Source organism: Cupressus sempervirens, chromosome 6, assembly GCF_028749045.1.
Source record: "Cupressus sempervirens isolate cs-2001-9-10 chromosome 6, ASM2874904v1, whole genome shotgun sequence".
Taxonomy (NCBI): Eukaryota; Viridiplantae; Streptophyta; class Pinopsida; order Cupressales; family Cupressaceae; genus Cupressus; species Cupressus sempervirens.
Window position 1 is genome coordinate 452988614 of NC_143123.1, and position 25796 is coordinate 453014409.

At 34.1% G+C, this 25796-nt stretch overlaps 1 protein-coding gene across 1 annotated transcript in view; it reads right to left on the bottom strand.

Moving 5' to 3' along the window:
• Nucleotides 1-25796, bottom strand: part of LOC149553031 (haloacid dehalogenase-like hydrolase family protein) — a 381367-nt gene that overhangs the window by 248815 nt on the left and 106756 nt on the right. Inside the window, exons 13-15 of the mRNA XM_089788543.1 lie at nucleotides 24184-24294; nucleotides 18331-18426; nucleotides 7690-7812 (exon numbers count right to left, since the gene is read on the bottom strand). Of these exons, the coding sequence (XP_089644669.1) occupies nucleotides 7690-7812; nucleotides 18331-18426; nucleotides 24184-24294 (330 nt within the window). The remainder of the gene's footprint in view (nucleotides 1-7689; nucleotides 7813-18330; nucleotides 18427-24183; nucleotides 24295-25796) is intronic.

Genomic DNA, 25796 nt, shown 5'->3' on the forward strand with positions numbered 1-25796 from the left:
AGCTTTCCAGCGAGGTTTCTAGTTTAAGCTGGGAGCTATTTTGAGTACTTACTATTTATAGTAATTCAATGGGCCACCAGCTTTTTAGTAGTGCAAAGCTTCTATTTATATCTTTGGTGATTAAAAGGTTTCAAAAAAATATTTGATTAATTAGCCTTACTAATCTTTAAAAATGTTTCTTTTAAGCTTCTTGAAAAAGGACACCTTGTCCTAGTCAGACAACATTGTTTTAAAAAGGGGGCCAACATATTTCATGGACACGAGGCTAATATTATACCTCGGAAAGTGGGCAACCAATGTTAATGGCAAAAATGTTTAAAAGATGCAGCTTAAAAATGCTAAGAGGGTGAACACCTAGGAAGAGAGACGTAAGTAGATGAAAATAAATTAGAAAGAGACCAAAAGGAGGGCGTGGAGGTTTGGTAGGAAAATGACTTTCAAACTTGTGTTGCTCTATTCTTCTCCTTTCTTCTTTAAAAAGAACATATTTTGCTCTCAATTGATTACCTTGGCTTCGACAACATAATAAAATGTTACAGGAGTATTTCCAAGGACAATCTATTGGTTTGGGATGTCCCCTATTTCTGAGATCAAATTCAATAAATAATTACATGAAAATATGGTTCCTAGTAGTGAATAAATTATAAATATAATATTACAATAATTAAAGGTGTGTTCAAGGCTTGGTGAGGGTAAATCCTCAAGATAATAGGGCAAAATACGTGACTTGGATTCCTCTGGATCCTGGGTGGATCAAAATTAACTCTAATGGGACCTCAAAGGGCAACCTGGATCCACCAAGAGCTGATTATGTGGTGAGAGATTGCAATGGAAACATTCTTATGATAGGAACAAAATGTATAGTGGAAGGGACTGACAATGAGACAAGAGGCTCAAGAAACCTTGTTAGCAATTCATATAACTATCGATATGAATATTTCAAAGCTCCATTTGGAAGGAGACTCATTGGTTATCATAAATGGCATCATCAAGGGAGAATCAAGTGTCTAGTATATTAACAAACACATTCAAAGGATAGAATCTTTACTTGGACACATTGATGAGTTTAAAATAACTCATATAAAGAGAGAGGGTAGTCAGGTAGAAGATTATCTATCAAAGGTAGGAGCAACACTGAAAGAAAAGGATAGAGAAATACTAGTGGAAGAATTTTGAAACATAAAAGGAGAAGAATTTGATGAATCGAGTGCAGAGTCTAGGAATGACATTGGAAGACATTGAATATGGAGGATATGGTATGGGGCGTTTGAACTTCTTCAACCCAAGAATTTATTCACGTGGGCTTTTCTAATTCCTAATTCAAGTAGCCTTGGGCTATTGGAATGAGCCTTTGAACTAATGATGACAAGGAGTAACTGCAAAACGAAAGAATTAATGTAATATCTATGTCAAGCCATTATGATGAACTCAAACTTGAATGGTGTGGAGGTCATCATTATTTGTATCGGAACTAGGTTAAGAAGCATCCAAAGGAAGCTTGGCTAGGTTTTTGGTGGAAGATAAAGAGCTACAAGTGGACGTCGAACAGAATTGGCTACAAGTGGACGCCAAACAAAATTGGCTATAAGTGTGATTTGTAGGCTTTAATGTTGTGTGGGTTTTCAAAAAATATGGAGGGTAACTTCACTCTCCATACCTATAATCAAGTGCAAACTTTTCCAGGTTCGTTGAAGATAAAGAGATTGAAGGGTGTTTTTCTTGTTGATTGTCTAAGATTTCGACAATGCATTGCTTTGATTCTTGAGTAGGAATTCATCAAGACAAGGCACGGGTTTCAAACTAATGTAGACATGTCCTTGGCCTTTCTAATTTGGGGTTTTCAAGTTGGTAGAGGGAGGAGGCCCTACAGGCAATGCAAAATTGTGTCAAGCCCCAGTGATAAGATGGATGCTCTTCATCGTAGGGTTGGCAGAGCCAACAGTTGTGCTAAGAATGAAAAATGGGTTGTGGAGAATGATAGAGAGTACTACAAATAGTTTTAAGCCATTTGTGATGAGTAGGACCACGTTGAGGAATGAAATCCACATCAACGAGGTTCGTTGTGGTTAAGAAATGCTTATGGAAGTGTTGCTAGAGTTAGAAAAGGCAAAATGCAAAAAGGTTGTAGAGCCAAGGAACACTAAGAAGGCTTGCATTGACACTAAAGGACAAATGCTTATTCCCGAGGGCTCCATCTTTCCAGGGCTCAAGGTCAAGCCTTGCATGGAGTGAAAATTTTTAGAGTTTGATAGCCATGGGTCAGTTTTTGTTTCTATTTTCTATTATGTAGCCCACTTTGTCATGAATGAGGTTAGATTTTTGTGTTTACGCTCTACAAGAAGATGTTAATGTAGTAGGTTAGTGAGAAGCTCTACTTGGGGAGTATTGTTATTGTTAATCATGTACTTTGGGATAACAAGGTTGTTAGTCATAGTCCAAGGTATTGGGTCGGTAAGCACTTAGTCATGGGCAGGTTGATAGACTCAGGTAGTTTCTATGTAATTTCTTTTAAAATTAATAAAAATTATCTATTACCAACCAAAAAAGATATTAAATGATTAAATAATTAAATAAGTAATAATTAAAATGTATGGTTTGATAATAATAATATGATATATGTTTAAAATTGATTAATGCTATGCTCTATTGTGAATAAAAATTGTGAAAAACAAATAGTTATGGGCCATTTAGGAAGATGAGAAATCCCACAAAACTTTCATGGCTAAAGGATGGCACATTGTGTTGCATCAAAGAGTGTTGCATCAAAGAGTGTTGCATCAGAGAGTTAAGCAACAATAAAATTCCCAAAATAATCCTCTACACTATGTTACAAGGCAAACAAGATTCCAATAAGGTCAAAGTTAAGGTTTGACAATCACAATAAGCAAATGGATAGACCATTTCATACAAATTATATAAGACCTTACAAATCAAACTCTAAATGGCAAGCTCTGAGAAACTCATCAGGGGAAAAAAATCCCATGGGCCATAATAAAATAGAACAACGAAAAGGCCTTTGCCTACTAAAAAGGAGGAAGATCTATCAAACAAGCTAAGGATAAGGAGTACAGCTTTCATCATCTGATCATAAATAATGCAGCCTATCTCGAAAGAACATACAAGACTAGGTCTTCTGGCATTTTGGAGCAGCAATATGCATCAAATATTGGTGGGAATCTTAATTTCGCATTCAAGTAACCATCTCTTTCTTGAAGATAATTTTCTTTTAATCAGATGCAAAAGTGAAAAATTGACAATTCTGTTGTAAACCATTGTTTTTCAAGGGTTAGAACTTACTGCATCTAGATCACACTTGTGCAGCTATCCTCACTCAAAGATCAGAAAAAAGAAAGATGAGCATCCTATTGCATGTATGAGTTCACCATTGAAGGATGCAGAATTGAGATACATAATGTTCAAAACCAAGCCTATGGGGTAGTGAATGCCATAAAGAAATTCTGACATAGATATTGAGAAGCAAGGTGTATGCAATTGTTTCTTACACCACAGAAAAGACATCATTAATGCAGAACAAGTTAGGAGAAAGAATATAATGTCCCCCAAATAAAGTTTCTATTAAATCACTAAATAATAAACAATTTATTTAATATTAGTTCAAATGGCATAAATTAAATTTAAATAATTAATTATAATATAGTAATGTTAATTACTTAAATATTAGTTAATACCTTATTAACTAATATCTAAATAATTGAATTTCATATTATGGTTAAGAACGTTCACTTAAGGGAAAAGAAGTTATTCACAAAAATCAATTACCTTTAACAAGGAATTCCTGAGAATGAAGAGATGGTTGAATTTGGTAAATGTTATTTTCTCTCAGATTGAGGGCCAGATGGTCATTTCACTAGTTAAAGACTTCGTCTAACGATGGAGATTCAAATGCAACAAACCAATGAAAGATTGCCTTGCATATTTGGAGCAGAACATTAAAGGAAAATAACGGAGAGCTTCAGAATGTGCATAGAGATTCAGGTTTGGCATTGGAAAGGAAAAAGCAATTACAGTTTGGAGTGTAGAAGCATTTTGGTCATACCCAATAAACTGTAGTCGCGATTTGGCAATCATCCCTACAGTATCCATCTTTGTTTGTCTGGCATGACAACATTCACGATGCAAATGGAGTGAAGTTTGATACCACAGCGTGGAATAAGACAGAGTATTTTGTCATGTATTCAAAAGTTCAAACCATTAACAGAGATGGCAGTCCAAGGCACAACAGGGATTGACATGTGGCCTAACAAAGGGTGTTAATACAAAATAGCCAAGTCAGCAGGTAGTCTTGAACCTGGCGATACATGCACGAATAGTACTCAGAAATTCTAGCAGGCCGTTCATTGCCAGCATAGGATGATTTATGGCTGTCAGAAAGTAATGCCATGTTGATGTCATACACAGAGGTAGCTGCCTTGCTCAAACACAGAGGCATCCAAGCACTTTAGTCATGGCAAGTGCTCAGAGCATTGAAAACCAAAAGGAAGAAAATTGATGTACAGTAAGCAACGAGTCATCATATTCACAACATTAAAAAGATGCATTGCATTCTATCCTAAATTTATGGGAGTTCATATGCATATCTGTTCAAAATTACTTGATTGTGGAATCTTTTGAATATTGTCGAATTAAAGCAATTGTTTCATTGTCTCAGATAGTAATCTAGATTTGAGGTTCAATTGTAATCTGTAGTATTTGTATCATTATCTTGGAACAAAAACAACTTGGGATTTTACATTGTATCAAAGGCAGCCCACCAGCCAAAAAAAGTTTACATTGTGGAACATTAGCCTTTACATTGTGCATCCTGCCAACCTGGGGTCAAAATAGTACGAGTAAACCAATCCTTACATACCATCTCAGAAAAAATAAATAAATTCCAGAACTAGAAGTAGAAGACCAAAACATTATGGGGGAATAACCAAATTCCAACACCAGAATTTTTACAGAATTAGCTAGAGGGCAACAAGAGTTACAGGAAAATCTTAATAAGTTAAGTGATGTAATGAATCAAACATATAACTGCTACAATAAACCAGAACCAAAATAATGGGGAAATAATGGGGGTAAAAATGGTAGAGAAGATCATTCAGTAAACAATTATCAGCCAGACATGGCAGACACAGTTCACACCAAGCCATCCATGCCTAACTTTACACATAGAAACAGATACCCAGAATGGGAACCGTCGTTTCTAAGTTACAAGACAAGATTTTGAATGACCGGAGAATGTCACAGGAAAAATTTTGGCCTAAAATGATTTTTAAAGGAATGCTATGATGTCAGAATGAAACATAGATCACAAAGGGCCAAAAATCGTAACAGTGAACTGCAAAGAAAGATGGGAAAGGTTTCTGTGCCATACTTTGACAGGACTGGAAAAACTTTTGCTAGGGCTTGGGTTCAGAAGTTAGACATACTTTCAATTGAATCTTGTGTTGGAGGATTAAGCTATTAAATATGTTGCATTATATTTAGATAGCATAGTTCATGAATGGTGGCATCAAGGACAAATAACTTTGGGACTTGACCATGTAGACAATGATGCAAAAATTCACTGAATCCCTCATTGACTAGTTTGACACAAAAGATCCTGAACTACATCTTAAATCATAGTTTGCAAACTCTTCAAGTACTCCCTGAGTTCTCAAGTACTCTCCATTTTTTTTGTTGGGCGAGTACTCTCAAGTCTAACTCTCTTGTTTTTATAGACACAAAAATCTAGGGGCAAAAATGTCAATGCAGGTAAAATGCTGGTTAGAATGTGTTTTTCACATGCTGTTTTTGCTACTAAACCATGCATTTTCTCTTTCAAGATGAAAATTTTTAATTTAATACATTTTGTAATTGATTTTTACAAATAAAATATGCTTATTTAAAAGAATTTAATATTTAGTTATTTCTAAGTTGTCAAGTTTTTGTTGAATTTTCTCCGAGTTTTTGCCAAGATAAAAATTTTGGGCTTGCCGAGTACTCTCTAAGTCCGAGTTTGCAAACTATGTCTTAAATAACACAACTCATGCAATGGGGTACAGTTGATCAGTATATAGCTAAATTTGAGAAACTAGATGTGTTAGTAATTGAAATTTCAGAGAGGCATAAAACAGTTATATTGATTGATGGTCTAGCGAATTCCCTAAAGGGACAGGTCATATCATTAAACCCACAGATTTTTAAAAATGCTATAAAAAGGTCTCAAGAATTAGAACCAACATCAAAAGAAAAAGGTCAATACAAGGGTCCCCCACCTAAATGGGACAAAGAAAAGCAACCATTTGTCAAGAACATACCTCCAATGAAAAAGCTAGATATTAAAGAATGCAATGAACTTAGAATAAGGAAACTATGCTTCAACTGTAGGGAGTCATGGGAACCACTCGCAGGTGCATGGGTAAAGGAAAACAAATACATAATATTGAGGTGATTGTTGATAGTGAGGAAGAAGAATGCACAGATTTGGGTCAGAGTAACAAAACAAACAAGGAACAATAGAAACTATGTCTGCTACTCCACATTGTAATGTTTTTCAGGTATGAGGTATTGTTGGGTGGATTTTTTGCAACCAACGGTTTGTTCAAATTCAGTTACAATATAAGATGACCAGCCACGGCATGTGAGAAAAACTCTCTCCTACCTTGGAGGGAAGGCTCCCCCTTCTCACTATTCCTTGGATCAACTCAAGGTAAGCAAGAAGTTAAGAGGTTTTTGAAGGGTGTTACCAATATTATTTCCTCTTGTTTCAGGAAAGAATCCACTTACTCGTAGAACAGGTAATGGGCAAGAAGAACCTCTAAACTACACTTCTATCTAGGAATTGGAAATAGTGATAAAAACCAACACCAACTCAAAGACTGATTGAAAGTGTATCCACTTGGATCTAAGTATTGCTCTCTCACATTAACTAGTGAAAGGAGGGCCGAGTGTTTCTGCAGAAATGCATTTTTAGAAGCAGGTACATCTCAACATTCTAAGGCAGAATTTTCAACAATTCCACTGTAGTCTAGAGACAATTGGTTGATTAAAACTTGAGGGAATTGCCAGAAATAGCATAGCAAAAGTCCATGGAAACACCAAAGAATAACAGCTGTCATTAAATAATTTTACCATTTCAACTTTCACAAGGAAACCATGCCCCATAGGATGTGCATGCTTAGTCAGCTTCCCTAGATTCACAAGAAATACAAGTACCAGGATAAACCTTCTTCTACTTTTCCTTTATTTTGAAGTGAGAATTCAGTCCTAAAATGATTTTTCGGGAATATATTTTTCTCGCTTTGCTGCTGCATTCTGCAGACTTTAACTCATTAACATTGATTTTCTACTGTTCTCTTTCTTTTTTCTGATATATGTTTCTATTCTTTCCTATACTGGGAATCAAACATTTAAAAGTTGTTTTGTAACCAGCTATTGCTTTCTGCCAACTCAGCTGAGACAAAGTGCTCAATTTTGTGTGTGTGAGTGTTTAGGTATTTCATTATCAAAAAGAAGAATGAGCAGGTTCACAAAATATGCCATCTATCTAAATTAGGGGTTACTAAAGAAGTGCATGGGTTATGGTTAACCTGAGAAGAAAATTAAAATCTGCCAATGTGAAACCATGTGAAATAAAACAGGTAATAGGATAAGTCAGTAAATAAGTAAATATCATTTATGCTACAGAAATTTATCTCTTACTTGACGATGACCCTCGCCTGCAAGCTGTGCTAAAAGTTTTCCATTCGGACTCACTATGACAAAAGTAGGCCATGAATTCACTCCTAGTTGATGCCACAAAACCATATCTCCATCATTAACAACCTGTTTCAAAATAGTCAGTAAAGTCTTTATATGCGAAAGTACATGAAAAAAAGAAAAGATATCATATCTAAACAAATTTTACACATGTTTCTCTTTTACCATATGTGTCAGGCATAGTATTCCTATGTTCAAAATCAAGCCGATTCAACAATCTGTTCAAAACTGGATCAACCATTAGCATAGTTCAAAGGAAAACCTTTTGGCTTTAGATTATGATAATTATTTTGTTAAGGTAAAATAAACCTATAATTGGTTTTTTATTACTTGTCAGCTTTGATAATTGTCATGATTAATTGTAGCAGTTTCTAATAGCTTGGTCTTAACTGACAACTATTGGAAGCCCTTTAAATTCAATTCTTGTAGACAAGGTAAAATGTTTGATACATAACTGTTCATCCTTAGTCTGCATCTTTGGAAGAATTTCATATGAATAAATGTAATGTCCCCTTTACAGCCTTGAGGACTTTTACTGCAAATTTCAATTGCAAAGGGTGTATGTTTTTAGTATTCACAGATGACAAGTTAATACCATGCAGAGATTAGATTGATGATCAGTTGTAGATTTCTTATGTTCTCCAAACGTATAAGTTTGAGGGCAGTGATGTGAATAATTGAAGTGAAATTTGGATCTATAGAATAGCTCTGGATAGGTTGATATGCAATAGAATTCACTGTATCTATATGAATCTTGTACTATGTATGATTTAAGGATTATATCAACTTCTGTATAGTGATACAACATCTGTATAGTGATACAATATATATAAATATATATTTTCTCTAAATATTTTATATGCTGCCTATATTGAATTGATTCCTCTATTATTTGCTTCCTGGTGTTTATTGTAACTGGTCCTTGTTGCTGGATGTTCCGCTGTTATGCTCATTGGCTTTCTAATGTTAGATGGATTTTCTGATTGTGTTTTGAATAATCTCCTTATTGAAGACTGTGCTGTAATTTATCAGATGGCTATAGTACAACTTCTTTTTTGTGCTCCCCAATGCTGCTGAGATTAGAAAACACTACGCCCTAATATAAAAGCACTGACCTGTTATAGAACCTGCAAATTGACTGTGAAGACGGAAATAATAGTTCCTGTTTATGATGCGTAAAGCATGGGATCTATGTTCGACCCAAACTCTAGCTTTCCCTCCATCTACTCACATTCAATAGAACTTGTTCTACCATGTCTCCTCCCTATCCTCCTTACCTTTTTCTGTATCACTGTTCCATTTGTTTGGAAGATTGTGACTCCTTGCAAGTCATGTTTCTTGTCTTTATAGCAATTTAGACAATGTTTAATCATTGGTAGAATCTGTTTGTTGCAATGATTCACTAAACATAGATTAATCGGTTCTTACCTTAATACCGATTGTTGACCAATATCGATATCTTAAAGGTTAGTAAGAAATTTTATTTCTGAAAATGATCCTTCGTTATGACTAGATTATGAGAGCTGGTCAAAGACAGGGAATCACGGCATTTGCAGTAGTAAGGGTAGTCTAAAAAGAGATATCAATTATCCTTTGTAGTCATTAATAGTCAATGCTCATAATGTTAATATTGATATTTTCTGTTACCATCATCTGCATATTGAGTCAACATCCAGTAATTCAAAGACTCACATTTCCCTTAACAGCAACTATAAGAGGGATATACTGCTAGAGACATAATTGATAGTGTTTGATAATATCCTTTGTCCACATAACATTCACTTCATACATTATGATATATTTTATTTATTGTTATTATTGTTTTTTTTTTTTTTTTTTTTTTTCATTATTTCATATATATTTATAATAATGTAATTCTCATTTATTATTATACAAGTAATAATTATATTATCAAATATTATATTGACACATATACTATTATATCATATTATAATAATACTAATATTTGATATATCAACTTGTATATTGATTATTACAAGTTCAATATTATTATATTATTATTTATTCATTAATTTATTTCTAGTATTTATTATTAAATTTTATCCTAGGAATGGGGGATATTACAATAAATCTATACATCTGTTTAATTCAGTATTTCGTGGGTTTTATGTTTATTTCTTTTAGTATTTGTCTTATAAAATAGAGGAGTAAACATTACCATCATTGCAAGGGACTTACTTAAGTCATGCACATGATAGGTGAGACTAGGCATTGATATTGTTCCCCTTAAGAAGACCAGGTCAGATTTAGAAAATTAATGCCTTACAAACTAACAAAAATGGGAAGAGACCACAATATGGTCAAGACTAAGAGATTATGATCTCTAAAAATAGTGGAACACATACAAACAAGAAGAAAAATACATGAAAAAATCTATCGCCACAATTGTATTCATTGAATTCAAAATGGAAGTCGCAGAAAATACTAAAATGTGAACCAGAGTCATAGTCAAGAATGAACACGTGAAAGTTTAAAACTATTCAACTAATTATGCCTAAAATATTATTAAAGAAGAGTCGCCTAAGGTTGCCAAGCAAGTCCCCCTTCCCAAAGAAGCGTTACAATCTTGTTGATCAAGTATAATTTAATGAAGAAACAAATGAATCTATAGTTTCAACTAAGTGTCCTTTGTTCTACAAGATTCTTAGAGAGGCCAATCATTTTTAGTAAGAAACCCAAATTGATTCTAATGTCCTTTGTTCCAAAATTTCCACTAATTTGGTTCATTAATGATTTATTTTAATTATCTAACTTTTCAGGATCTCTTGTTGAGTGCCTAAATGCAGAAGTGGAGGCATTCGGAGGTAGAGGCTTAGGGAAGCTCACAGGAGTGCTACAGCTCCTTATGGATGCTTGTGCATCATAAGGAGCTGTAATGCTCCCTGTGAGCTTCCGGACACTCGAGAAATAAAAAAGCACAAGACTATTGAACAACTTTAGCATTTCACTAAAGCCATGTGCTATATTGACTATTTTATTTAATTTCTTCACCAAACCCTAAAACAAGCCATTCATTGTGTTAGCATATCATTTTGTTTCTTATTTTGCTCTCTTCTCATTTGGTCTCCATTTAGTCATTTCTAAGGGCAAGTGATTATTTACAAAGAGGATCATTCATGGAGTGCCAAATAGCTTCCACAAAGAAGATCTAAATGTCTAAGATAAGCATTTGACCTTATTCTCGAGCCTTCTAATGATTTTTTTACGATTTTGATGAATCTTTTCAAATCTGGGATGAATATTTTTCAATTTTATTTTATTATTTTTTAAGAAATAAAGAAACAAGTTTAGCTCTCTTTTTAATATTTTTGTTTCTTTTTTTTTGTACTTCTATGCTTGAATTTCTTAGTTTTTTGTAATTTAAATTTATTTTTCTTATATGGAAGCAATCAAGAATGGCTGGTAGTAAAAGTCCAGCGGGATGACAAGGAGCCAATAATTGAAAATTGATATAGGATCTCCTTTATGGAGACATACTAGTATAATTTCAAAGATTGCAGGTGATGGGTCATATATTTGTAAGTGTAATAGATATAATAATAAACCATTTAAAAGCTCATATTTTCGAGCTAAACTTCACTATATGGGCATGTTGGTAAAGGAAAGGAAATGGAAAACGGAAAAGAGAGAAGGGGTATCTCTTGCACAAATAGTAAGATAAATAAAAGAGCAAGAAGAGGCTAATATGGTTAAAAGATCAAAAGGAACTTATGTCAGTCCATCCGAAAAGAAGAAAATGCAGTTACTAAATCAGTTGAAGCCTCCAAACATTTATTCTTGCCTATAGTAGAAGTGGAAGATGATGAAGAATAGGTTAGCACATGCAAAAGAGGTCTTGAGCATGACATTTAAAATAGAAGCAAGAGACATTGCTGATGAAGCCACTGGATATTGCCTCTTTACCAATGGTCTTCCTTTTAACTTGGTGAGATCACCATATTAGAAGGAGATGGTGGTGGTCATCAATAGTGCACTATCAGGTTACACAAGTCTTTGGTATGGAAAGGTACATTCCACCATATTGCAAAATGAGGACTTCTATAGAGAAATCTCATTGACCAATTAGTGACTCTTGGATTACTTCAGGTGTTTCTATTGTTTCCCATGGATAGAAAGATTTAATAGCTAATTCCCTGCCATGAAGGGCATCAATTAGAGCTATAAGATTTCCACATTCCATTATAATGGATAGAAAGATACTAGAAACCATCCATTGATCAATATTATTACATGTCCCCCGAGGGAGCAATGTTTTTTAGGGCAATTGATTATGAAGGGGGAGCGAAAGATGCACAGTTCATTTTAAGAATTCTCATTGAGTCGATAGAGATAGTGGGTAATGAGAATGTCATTCAAGTAATCATAGACAGTGCAAAGAGTTCTAGGGGTGTACATGCTTTGGTTGAGGGCTGATATGACCACATTTTTTGGACACCATGCACCGTACACTCCCTTAACTTGGTGATGCAACAAATTGACACTCAAATAGAGTGGATAAAAAAAATATACCAAGAGGGGGAGGATATCCAGATGCTTGTGATAAACTACCAAATGTCACAATAAATATTCAGATCTTTCTCAAAATTGCAGTTATCAATGGTTAAATTTAATTAATAAATTTAATTTGTTTATTTAATTTTAATAAAAAAATTGTGTTATGTTCAATTATCAATTTTGATTGATATTTATTGACATATAGTTATTAACTTAGGTTGTTGAGACCCGATTTGCATCTCATACTATTGTTATCAGACTACTTCTCAAGGCACAAGCGACATTGAGCCAAATGGTTATTTTCAATCAATAGGGTGTATGGAAGGCTGATTTAGTACCCAAGTACTTAATTACAATAATGCATTTTACAGAAGGAAAACATACAGAAAAATACAGAAGCAACAAACATATTTTGAAACTCAAAATATCTTTCATTAACCAACCTCCTTCTACATCGCTTTGTTGCTTCTTAAATAACTATAAACTCTCTAACTTTGAAAAAACAAAAAATTACCCTTTTTTGGCAGATTTTAACAAATCTTCAATTTTTCCATTTTAGGTAACCTTCAAAATTAACTCCTAAAAAACTGAAAATAAAATTGGACTTTCCTTAAGCTATGACAACTTGACCTACTAACCAGTCTTCGAATTTGGAAATGTCCATTCGAAGTTATTACAAAAAAAAACTCTAAGAAATAGACAAAAATTACAAAAACTGAGTTTTGGGAGTCTAAACGGATTTTCTACGACCTGAAAAATAAATTATTTTGGACACAATAGAATAGAGTTGAATTGTCGGGCCATCAAACTCCCCTTCCGAAACCGCTGTAAAAATTTGAGAGAAAACCCAAGTCCACATCAAAAGTTATGACTCCCGAAAGTTGATGCATCATTCTCCCCTTCTTGAAAGAAATGCAGCTCCTCCCAATGGCTGTCTGTGAATTGCTACAATTTTTTCGGATCTAACTGCATTACTACCCACTCAAATAACCATGTACTCTCTCTATTTCAAGTAACTTGTCCCACTGTATCTAGTATCTGTTATGTTGGCCATGCCTTGTGGTGGTAGTTTGCTTGTCAAGAATTTTGGCGATCTTTTTCTTTCTATTGGGAAGGTGATGTTGCCAATCCACTCCTTGTACATCATCTGTATTTGGAACATCTCCATGGAATGTGTACAAATTAGAAATATTAAAAACAGGGGAGATGTCAAGATTTGTTGGTAAGCTAACCTCATAAGCATTATCATTGATTTATTTGATGATTTTGCAAGGCCCAATCTTTTTATACTTCAATTTATGATATGTGCCTATAGGAAACTGTTCACACCTCAAGTAAACCATCACCAAGTCACTTGCAGTAAATATTTGTTGTCTCTGAGTAGCATCTACAACAATCTTGTAACTCGCATTAGTATCCTGTAACTTTTGTCTGACATCTTGTTGGAGTTGGTGAAGGTGTTCAGCAAAGGCAACTCCATCATCACTAATTCTGTCTCCCAAGGGAAGTGACACAAGATCTAGAACACCTTGAGGGTTTCGACCATAGACAATTTGAAACGGAGATTTGTCGTTGGATCTGTTAACAGAACTATTATAGGCAAATTCTACCTGGGGCAATGCCAAGTCCCACTATTTAGGCTTCTCACCCACAATGCAGCGTAACAGATTTCCCAAACTCCGATTGACTACCTCTTTTTGTCCATCAATTTGAGGGTGATAGGCACTACTAAACTGTAACTTTGTTCCTAATTTCCTCCAGAGAGTCCTCCAAAAATGACTCAAGAACTAAGTATCTCTATTAGAGGTAATTGTCTTTGGAAGACCATGTAAATGAACAACTTTTGAGAAGAATAGTTCTATTATTCTAGTTGCATCATTGGTCTTTTTACAAGCAATAAAGTGGACCCACTTGACAAGTCGACTATTCAACTTCTTTTGTGTGTTGAGATATTTCAGAGCAATATGATCAGTAAATAGCACAAACTCATGTGGGACTAGATAGTGCCTCCAATGTCTTAATGCTTGAACAATTGCATATAATTCTTACTTCATTCAATTTCTCGCTAAAGAAGGCTACAGGCTTGCCTACTTGGCTAAGAACAACACCTATCCCAACATGTGAAGCATCACACTCTACTTCAAAAACTTCGTCAAAATTTGGAAGTGTCAATAAAGGAGCTTTAGTTACCTTTCTCTTCAAGAATTTAAAACTCTATTCAGCATCTGCTATCCATGTGAACTCCCTTCCTTTGGTACAGTTTGTTATGGATGCTACAATACTGCTAAAATTTCGGATAAACTTTCAGTAGAAAGTTGCCAACCCACGAAAAATTTGTACTCCTATTATACTAGAAGAACTAGGTCATTCTAGGATTGCTTTTACCTTTTTCGGATCCACCTAAACACCAACTTGAGAAATGAGAAATGACAAAGCCTAGAAAGGTCAAACTAGTTTGCATAAATCTACACTTCTCCAAGTTTGCAAAGAGCTTTTCCTTCCTTAATACACTCAAGATGATCCTCAGGTGTTGTAAGTGTTCATCCTTGCTTCTACTCTAGATCAAAATATCATCAAAATAAAGTACAACAAACTTACCAAAGTAAGGTCGAAGCACTATATTCATCAATCGCATCAATGTGCTAGGTGCATTCAAAAGCCCAAAAGGCATAACCATCCATTCATACAAACCATCTCTTGTCTTAAATGTTGTCTTCCATTTGTGTCCCTCTCGAATGCGGATCTGGTGGTAGCCACTTTGGAGATCAATCTTGCTAAAGTCCTTAAGCCCCACTATTGCATTCATCATGTCCTCTATCCGAGGAATAGGAAACTGATGCAGGAGCATCTTGCATGGAAAAATTATTGAAAAAACAAAAAAAAAAAAAAAAAATCTGGAGGAGAGAGAAAGTGACGAAAATTAGAGAAGAAATAATAAAACATAAAAAGGAGAAGGAGATTTCTATTTTCGAGGTGCATAGGTGGCATAAAATAAAAAAAGAAAAAGAAAAATAGTTGGCATTCCATTAATCGAGGTGTGTAGGTGGAAATTCTAGAAGGTTTTGGATAAATCATGTATTTAATATTTGTTGGGTGCTTAGTTGTATTTGGGTGGGAATTTAATATTTATTTAAAGGTAGTTGTATTTACCTTTTATCCCACATTGGTGGTGTTTGTAATGTCTTGGGTTAGTAGTGCCTATTTAAGCAAGGCTTATTATCATTTGTAATCAAGTTCAAGAAATAGAAGCTCGAGAAGTAGAAGCTAGAAGGTGTGAAAACTTCAAGGTGTGAAAGCTCTAAAGGTGTAGCTCTTAAAGTAGAAATTCTTGGTGAAGCTCTTGGTGTGAAGACTCTTATTTGGGATTTCTCTTATGTTGAAGAATTTGTAAACTTCTTTTTGAAAAAGTCATATCTATGATATCATCTTGTGGGTGTTGTAAGGATTTTTTAAGTATAATAAAATTATTTGTGAAGCATTTTTTTCTTGGTCTCTATATTGTTGCATTCTTGGTTGTGAGTTGCTTTGGTGGTGTGGCCCTCTATCAAGTGGTATCAGAGCGTACTACATTAGAAACCTGTACTTAATGGTAATCTTATTAATTGCTCTGCTATCAGTGTGCATCCTCCATGTGCCATCCTTCTTTGGAGTCAACAATGCATGTACTGCACATGGACTCATGCTTTCTCTGACCAGACACTTTTGCATCAGTTTTGTCACTTGTTTATTCAATTCTGCATGTTGTGTTAAATTCAACTGATAGGCTGATTGATTAGGTAGAGTTTCTCCAGGAATAAGATCAATATGATATTGAATATCTCTTATAGGTGAGAGACCATCAAGTAGTTCACTAGGAGCAACATCAACAACTCCTCGCACACCTTCATTGCCTTATGTGGCATCAAGTTTTCTTGTTCTTCTTCTCTTTTTAGTACTAGTGGATAACACCATCCTGTTACTTCCATTTCTTTGACAACTTCTTTTGCAGACAACATGGTTTCATTCTTCTTTTCATCCTGAAGCAGCAATAGAACCAATTTAGAGCCATCCTTCCAAAATGTGTAAGTATTTTTCTCCCCCTCATGTATGACCTTCCTATCATACTACCATGGTCTTCCCAACAACATATGACAAGCATCCATAGGGATAACATCACGCCATATTTCATCCTTATTAAATTTCTGATGTAGTACCTAGGTACCTAATTACAATAATGCATTCCACAAAAGGAAAACATACAAAAAAATACAAAAGCAAGAAACATATTTTGAAACTCGAAATATCTTTCATTAACCAACCTCCTTCTACATCGCTTTGTTGCTTCTTACATAACTAAAAACTCTCTAAATTCGAAAAAACGGAAAATTACGCTTTTTGGTAGATCTTAACAAATCTTCATTTTCGTCATTTTAGTAACCTTCAAAATTAACTCCTAAAAAGCTGAAAATAAAACTGAACTTTCCTTAAGCTATGACAACTTGACCTGCCAATTAACCTTCGAATTTGGAAATGTCCATTCGAAGTTATTACAAAAAACACTCTAAGAAATAGACAAAAATTACAAAAACTGAGTTTTGGGAGTCTAAATGAATTTTCTAGGACCTGGAAAATAAATTCTTCTGGACACAATGGAGCAGAGCTGAATTGTCGAGCCATCGAACTCCCCCTTCCAAAACCACTATAAAAATTTGAGAGAAAACCCAGGATCGAGTCAAAAGTTATGACTCCTGGAAGTTGATGCATCAAAGGCTTCACATTCAGAGAGGTCTCAAAAGGTCAAGACATTGGTCTTGGATGACGGTTGGTGAGCTTGTGCGCAATGTGTATTGGATTCGCATTTTTTTATCAATAAATTGTAAAAACAACTTGTAATGGGTTGTTAGTATTTGCTAGCTTTGATAAGTTGTCATGATTAGAAATAGCAGTGGCTAATCGCTCAATCTTAATAGACAACCATTGGCACGCCTTTAAATTCAATTCTCATAGACACAATAAAATATTTTATCCTTGGTTAATCATGCCTAGTCTAGTTATATGTAATAACTTCGTTTCAATTAATTTATACATCTATTACTCAAACTGTTATCATTGTGTTTTATATCCATTTATGCCAGTGTTAATCTGACTAGATATAGAAGTGAACATTGGCCAAAATCTTTTGCCCATTCAATGCCTTCCAAGACATTTGTATGATTGTCAAGAATAATCTTGTTTTATGATACACAAATGCTACCTCCAACTCATCTAAATCTACTTATCCAAAAAATATGTACTCATTCACATTCTCCACCTTTTGAATGACTCCCTATTTGATGAGATTTATAGAAATCAGAGCCAGACAAGGACTATAAAATAATCCAAGTGACGATGAAACATTGAATTGACTTTTGAAGAATTAATTATATATTATTTTTAAACATGTCGGTTACAATGTCCTCTTTGCCAAAATATATTTGGGAATGATTATGTAACAAATGTTTTTACACATTCATTCCAAGAAATATTTTGATGGTGTAATGGATTGTGGAAAGTTGCCATCTTAATTGTCTTCTTTGTTTGTTTTCCAATAGATAAATATTTATTCAAAAGCCAAACTATGAGAGCCATCAGAGCTTTATCAAAAGGTCCACCTAGACATTCTTCCAAAGTTCAATAAACAACACAGTACAGTAGATAGCATTCAATGGTTTTGATTATTAAGGGAAAGTATATTTAGTCATAATTTTAAATGCTTTAAACTAGTCAAAATGTACTCACTGATTCTTCACTACAGGATGTTTAAGAGTATATATTGATAAATAAGAAAACTGAGAACTTCAACCAAAATTTATAATAGTAGATTATTTCAAGAATATATATTTTTCAGAAAAACAATCATATTTAAATGAATGAAAATGGTAAGATGATTTTTCTTTGCTCCCTCTTGCAACTTCAAATAGTGATGAGGAAAAGAAAATTAGTACATGAAAAAGAATCTGATGTATTTTCTCAGATCTTAAAGTCATTTTCTAAAAAAGGTCAGAGCAATATGAATTTCTGAAATCCAATAGAATTGTTAGGAAAACATACCGGGTGAGTAATATCGTACCGCAGCACAGCATTCCGAATTGCATCTAGATCCTTCTCATTATCAAATTTAGCAGAATGTACCCCCACAACAGCAATCTGTCAAGTTGCAAATGTTAGTTTGCAGTCACATACTGAAGTTTTTCATTTCTACAAGAAGTTTAACACATGAAATTATACAAAGTCGTCGAACTAATCAATCAACTTGAAGAAAACAATACAATAACTACAAAAGAAATCAAGAACATAATTTCTAAGGAAAGGTTTTCGCCTTTCCAATTATAAGGTTTGAAGTTTTGAACCCATGTTCCACCAAGTTTCCTAATGTGAGGACTGGGGTACGGGTTTAGGGGATAGGGTTATAGGGGGGCTAAGTCTGCAGATGGTGAGCGGACAGCAGTAGGGGAATAATGCTAAATTACATTTAGTGCTTCAAAGGTCAGTTATAAATATCTATACCTATATAAGGAATAAGGAAAAAAATTGCAATTATTGCATTGAGCTTCAAACATTAAGTTATAAGTTGAAAGATTGGGTTGGAGTATCTTAAAAGGATCTAAACCTATATACTTTAAAAGCTCTAATAACCCCTATAATTTCAGGTCATAGTATAGAAATAATAGCACAAAGATATGTCAATTTTGTCATCTATAATATCCCCATTTTTCAGGTTCCCTAGCAGTGCAGTTGTTTGTTGACTTTCAAGGTTTGTGTCATCTTATTCATAGAGGTAAGTTGATGTTATCACTGATGTAATAACCCTCAACAGGTGATAGCTGAATTAAACATCAATTTTCCTTCACAAGATTAATGGTTTGACATTTCGTCAAACACTCTACATGAAATCTCTATCTCGCTGTCTTTTTATCTTTAGATTACTTCCGCTTGCTTGTAATGGTTCAAATTTAGTTTAGACACATGCAAAGAGTTATTAGATGTCCAAACAAAGAAGTTGAAGTACAAATGCAATCTTTTTTGACCAATCAAATACATACATATGATTTCAGCCTGTGAAATGAGCATCTACAGCCAATAGACATTTTAACAACACTTGGCATGCAATCTAATTACTGAAACACATAACTACAACTCTCGTAAAATTTGCAATTAAATGAAGAACCTGTAGGTGACTGTTGTAGATATCAAATTGCAGCAAATTTGTATGAGGAACAATGTACAACAATATGCTCCTTCCAACTTAAGGCAGATCGCAGTTAGCATGTAATAGACACTACCCCAATAAAGAAAACAACAAACTCCAAAGGAAAATGCAAGTCTGCAACTTATAATTTCTATCTCCAAACCTTGTCAAAGCAGACCAATTCACTCACAAACATTAGCTTCTTTTGCATAGTTAATACAGTTGAGAAGACAAATCAAATTGCTATACTTCAATAACAATTTGCACTACCAATTTCTGACAATCTTCCACTATACTTCAGCAGTGGATAACAAATCCTCAGAACAAACCCTTATACTTCAGCAAGGGCACAAACTTCAGAACCTCAAAGAAAACCACAAAGGCATCACAAATATCCAAGCATGCTTTTCCCAATGAAATGAGCTCATATTTATAATGTCTTTGTTAACAAAAGTTTCCAAAAGAACTCAACTTCTGAAATTGTGAAAGTTTCCCAAAAGAACTCAACTCTTGAAACTTTCAAACTTAACTCTTTTGTCAACATTTAATACTTGGCTTAGGCATAATATTAATGAAATAAATGGCCCCTTCCAATGATGACTAACAACCCTCAACTTAAGTGATATTATAAAATTAAATTATAACTTTATAATAAGTCATTTAATGATTTAATAATAATCTGGCCACTGAAAAAAAAAAAATTGGCCACTAAAAATTTTATAACTCCCAAAATACTCATCAGTTAATTATGTTGTCTGAAATAGGAGTCACACCTATTATTTCTCCATGTGACCAAATGCACTTTCTGAAAATAGAAAGGATCCATCTCAATCAACACCCAACTTACCAAAAATAGTAAGTACATAAAACTAAGCCCAAATAAAGTTCGATCTGAGTCAAATGAAGCCCAACCTGTAACTTAAGACCCTCCCAACCCAAGCCACTGCCTCAAAAGACCCTCTATCCACAATAATTAGCCTACAAGGATCACAATAATAGGCTAATCTCTCAAACTCTAATAATGGTAAAAATGGGGACATTACAACTGAGCTCAAATGGTTTACAAGTCATATGATGCTTTCAAATATTACTACCCACTTCTAGATTGGGCTCCCAGGTTTCTTGGAGGGAGTGTCCATTTTTAGTAAGTTACTCAACCAAGTCCTTATGTCATGTTTCACCACTGGGATCATTCCTACTCAATCTGATTTTAAGTTCGATGCATTTCAACCAATGTTGCTAATTGGGTGTATTATTGAGTTATATTAAATTAATTTCACAAAGGTTGTCGTTTTAATTAAAATAAGTTATTGGTCACCTAAGTGTTACAGCTTGTTGGAAGGAGAACAAAATTTTAAATGTTGAGATGCTTAAAAATTTTAAGGGCTATAAGATTTTAAAAAGTAAATTTAAATCACTTTTTGGAGTTACAAAACTTAATAAATTAATTAAATGATATTGGGAGGGAGTTTTTGAAAAGTTCCTCCAAAGGATTATAAAAACTCAACTGAGAGCACATTTTGTACATGGAATTTGATATTTTGGACATTGGTTCTTGATCTTGGAGGAAATTGTTCTTTCTAGGGTTTGTCAGGATGAAATCCCTTGCAGGCGACATTCTCTGCATTGTTGACGGAGACAATCTACAGGATTCTTGGTGATTTCACTCAGGAAAAACAATTGAGCTGATTGGTGATTCAGATATTTAGTTATTGCTCGATTTTTCATTGCATATTTGCTTAGGAGAGAAGATTGAAGGAGTTGATGAGAGTTTAATTGTTGTTCATGTTCTTTTTGGCTGGCCATACCTCTTGTAAAGAGTTGTACACTTCATTGGTTGGGCAGTTAAGGTTGGAGGAGTCTCAAGTTGCTGTTTACAGGTGTTTTCAAACTGCAATAACTTGCCTAACATCTGTGTGCATTTTGGTGGAGACTTTGGAGAGTGGCGTCTACATTTGGCACATCCAATTTGCATATTTGTGAACAACTCAAGCTATTTGAATGCTGCAATTATTTTAGTATATTTGAATTAGATATGTAATGTTATTTAAAAATCTAGGTTGCTCTTACTTTAAAAAAATATATGTATTTCCAGATCAGAAATACAATATAGAATTTTCAGTTTCATATGTTTCTGAGTTTGTCAATTTTCTGAGTTGTTGAATTGCTGCAAGTTACTTTATTATATTCACTTTGTTTATCATCTCAAAGCCATTACTAAAACATCAAACAAACAAGAAAACAACGAAAAAACGGGACTGCTTATTACAAATGTATCGCAGCACTGTATCCTAGGTCCAGTAAGAAAGATGAACTTTTCAAGAGCAACAATTAGAAGAGTTGATTCAATAGAAAATATTAGAGTGAGAGTCGATAAGCAAGTGTGTGGGCATCCTAAGTGTTTAAGGTCTCTCTTCCCAAATAAAGAAAAAGAAAAGGAAGGAAAAGAATTTTCTAGTGAAAGAAATAATGAGAAATAGGAAAATGAGAAGAGCTTCATAGCAGATCATTTGGATGGAGATAGCTTCAATTAGTTTCTATGAACATGCACACAATTATTGTTGATCAGGTGGTGCATGAAAAGAAAGACAAAATAGTAGCTTTGTGTTTGAGTTCAGATATTTCAAGTGATGTTGGTCTGGTAGTTATAGGTTGGATGTTCATAATGAGCCTGTGAAGAATAGTAGTGGCTCATTCACTGAGTCTACCACTCATGAGGATCTTAGCGAGTACACTTTTTCTGAACAAATTAATCAGCTCTTTGATAGTTGCCATTCAGGTGTGTTAGCACCTAAGTATGATGAGGTCCTACACAGGATGGATTTTCTCCTGATGATGATCTTGAAACAAAAATTGTTTTATCTTTGCATGGAGATAGACTTTGAGCAGAGGTTTAGTGACTTTGATGATTTAATTCCATAGTTTACCACTGAAATTGATAATGGAGAAGCACAGAGGATTTCAGACAACTCTGGAATCACTGCTAATGGGTATGACATATGATCTAATTTTGGTAATTATTATAGCAACAGATCATTTTCTTTGCATAATAAATTTGTATTCATTGACAACCTATTGTTCGAAATGGGAGTTTAGACGATGTGTGAAAATCAACTTTTTAAACTTGGATGATGGAACATTGCTTGGTTCTAGCATTGCACCTTTTAAAAATAGTGTTTAGAAGATATATGAAAATCAACCTTTTAAACTTGGATGATGGAACATCGCTTGGTTCTAGCATTGCACCTTTTAAAAAAAGCAAGCTGTGGGATCAAGAAGACAAATTAGGACTTCATTGGAGTATGGCTTTCAGCCAGTTATTGATCAATGTTCACTTTATGGGGTGATTGGTTACCCTCCTAGGAGACCACCACATATGAAATATGCAAAAGAGGAGATCGATGCAAACTACATTTGGAATGATATGACACTAGGAGGCTTCATCTTTTGTTACTATATGAAGAACTACAAGGTAACTTGGGTATGCAAATTAATGATATCAGTTGATAGTTGTTTCCTTGTTGGTATTTTCTGAGTTGCTTCATGCTTGCATGAAAATTCATCTTGAATCGAGAATATATTAAAAGGGAATATGAAAAGTAGTCTGGGATCAAAACACACCCTAAACCCCACCATCAAGGGGTCCAAAAACTCAGTCAAGGGTTGCAGCTTGTACCAGCCATTGTACCTACTGATACCAAACAATCCGGGGCACAAGGTAACCTATCAGTACCCTTTGACATTATACCTTCCTTATATATTCTTTTCAACTTTTATTTTTAAAACAATGCAGATATTTTACAAACTTTTTCATATACAAAAAATAGTAATCGAAAAAATAAAATAAAAATTATCGACAATTGTACAGTGCACAGAAATGTCATATAAATTTGTGCCTGCTAAAAAATGTTGCCTCAAATTTGACTTTCTCATAAATTAACAATTTAACAGTCAATTTTATGGTTCTTGGGCCTTCCGAACACAATATCGAGGTCCATTTGGTCTCAAAATGTCCTGAAAGAATAGCTAGCCTCCAAATCTGGCAATTAAAACCTCTGCTTAACACCTTTGTAGATTTTATCTCCACTGTCTGATTCTGATGAGATTAAAGGTGATTATAATTTTCCTAGTTGTGAACTCATATTTTATCCAGAAAGCTCTCAGAGTATTTGCACTTTAAAAGAAGAAAAAGGAAGGTCATTTTGTAGAACTCAATAGTGCGCTTATATTTCCAGAGCTTTGTAGAAAATATTGATAGAAAGGATACTATTTTCTATCATATATTTTTGCTTCTCCTGTGATTCTCAATTTTGTTACCCAAACTAACCAATCTCTCTATTATTTGATGATTGATTTATTGAAGCTCATTTGATTTCTCAGCTTCAAACCTCTTGTAATTATTCAAAATTAAAATTAAAATTTATCTATAAAAAAAGCTTGTGTTCATAAACAAACTATTGATGTTTTGTGGACTTGCAAAACATGCCTCCATCTTCTCATGTAGGAGAGAAGCAAATGCCCAGTTTTCACTTCACCTTATATATTATTTCTCTTAAGTGCAGTAATAAAAAGTGACCATATACAGAGCCGATACAGGTTAGTACCCATACAAATTCACGAGCAGAAATGAGATACTTCAGACAGAAACACAGCAACAATGAAATAACAGATCCTGAGAGAGAAGTTCTAAAATGTTAAGAGTTCAATATCCTTACCGGTTTTCCTTTGTACTTTTTCTCAATGTATTTTAAATCTGGCAGAACATGCATGCAATTGATGCAACAGTACGTCCAAAAATCAAGTATAACCACCTTGCCTCGCAGATCCTGGCCATAGCACAGAGAAAGAAATCAACATATGTTGCCACACATATTAATTAACCAATTATCTTATTATTGTTGGACTATGCCCTAAACATAACTCTATCATTAAAATTAAACTACTGCTCACATTATTCTAGCACTCACTTAATTCTGAGATTAAAGAAGGTGGTAAACTTGTGTACCAGCTTTGATGAATCAATAGATCATCTTGACATAGAATAAAGTTTCTATAGATTCGTTTTAGTATATTAGTGTTTCTATGGCTTCCAACTTAAACTAAGTTTAATAGAGTGAACATATTAAACTTTTGGTGTTGTGACAATGCCAAGAGAAAAAAGTTCTGCAGTACGAGTTGTAAGAACTCTAAGTACTGTCAAATGTTATGTACTAAATCAACTATTGGTATTTCAAAGACAAGTGCTATCTTCAAAAGAGCAAAAGACTATAAATTATAGAATGTGATCTGTACAAAGAGGGTCAGCCATGAACCAAGATCAAACCAAAGGGCAATATACACACAGATAAATATTACAAAAGAGCTTTGGGAGCATTACATAATTTAAAGAATATACCAATATTGACACCCTTGTACTATAGTTGTCACACTGATATGTCCTGTTGATCCAAATACACATTCTGTTACTGATGATATCATATGAAGCTGTAATATATAAAAATGCAGAGAGATATCCATGACCTGATAGGCACCAATTATATATTTGTTACAATATTCATAGAGAAGCTAAGGGTAGTACAAAAAAAAACTGAGATGAGATTGTGGAAGATCCAATGGCTAGATACAGGATTCCTCATTAGTATTCCAGAGCGGCCAAGCTTGCACAAAGCATGAATTATGTGGTTAGTATCAATTCTTTAGGCATGTGACTGGCAAAAAGTTGGTGCTATTAAAGATCTCACCACTGATGAGTTGCCTCTTAGCTGGGGCAGCTATTTACACATTCTCCTGAACTATGAAAGATATCAACAATTTAATTTCAAGGTCTTTTTAAGTAAAGGATAGTGATGATGGTATCCAATGTTTTCTCATGTTGTTCATTTACCCTAGTAGCCTAAATATTTTCTCAAGGAATCAATTCTTTCATTATGTTTCAGTACATTATGGAGAATATGGACAATGGGCTTTCAATGTAGACTTCTTTATGCCATTCTCTTAAATGCTCTTTCTCCATTTTTTCACAATAGTAGTATTTTAATTCACAGGTTTCAATGAGACATAACAGATTTTCAGAAGAACTGCTCAAGCTTCATGCAAAAATAAAACTGATCTAACATGAACATTATGTACTTGTTATTTACAATCTTTAAAATGCTTTTTGAGTGGTTCATTCTAGTGCTAAATATATCTAATGGTGCTTCTTTTTGGACTCATTGACGGCAAAAAACTAACATGCACCTTAACTCGAGGAAACGACATGTTTTATACTCTTTGACCAAAAGAAAACTCTACAGTTACTTGACACTTTCCTAAAACAAGATTAAGCAAT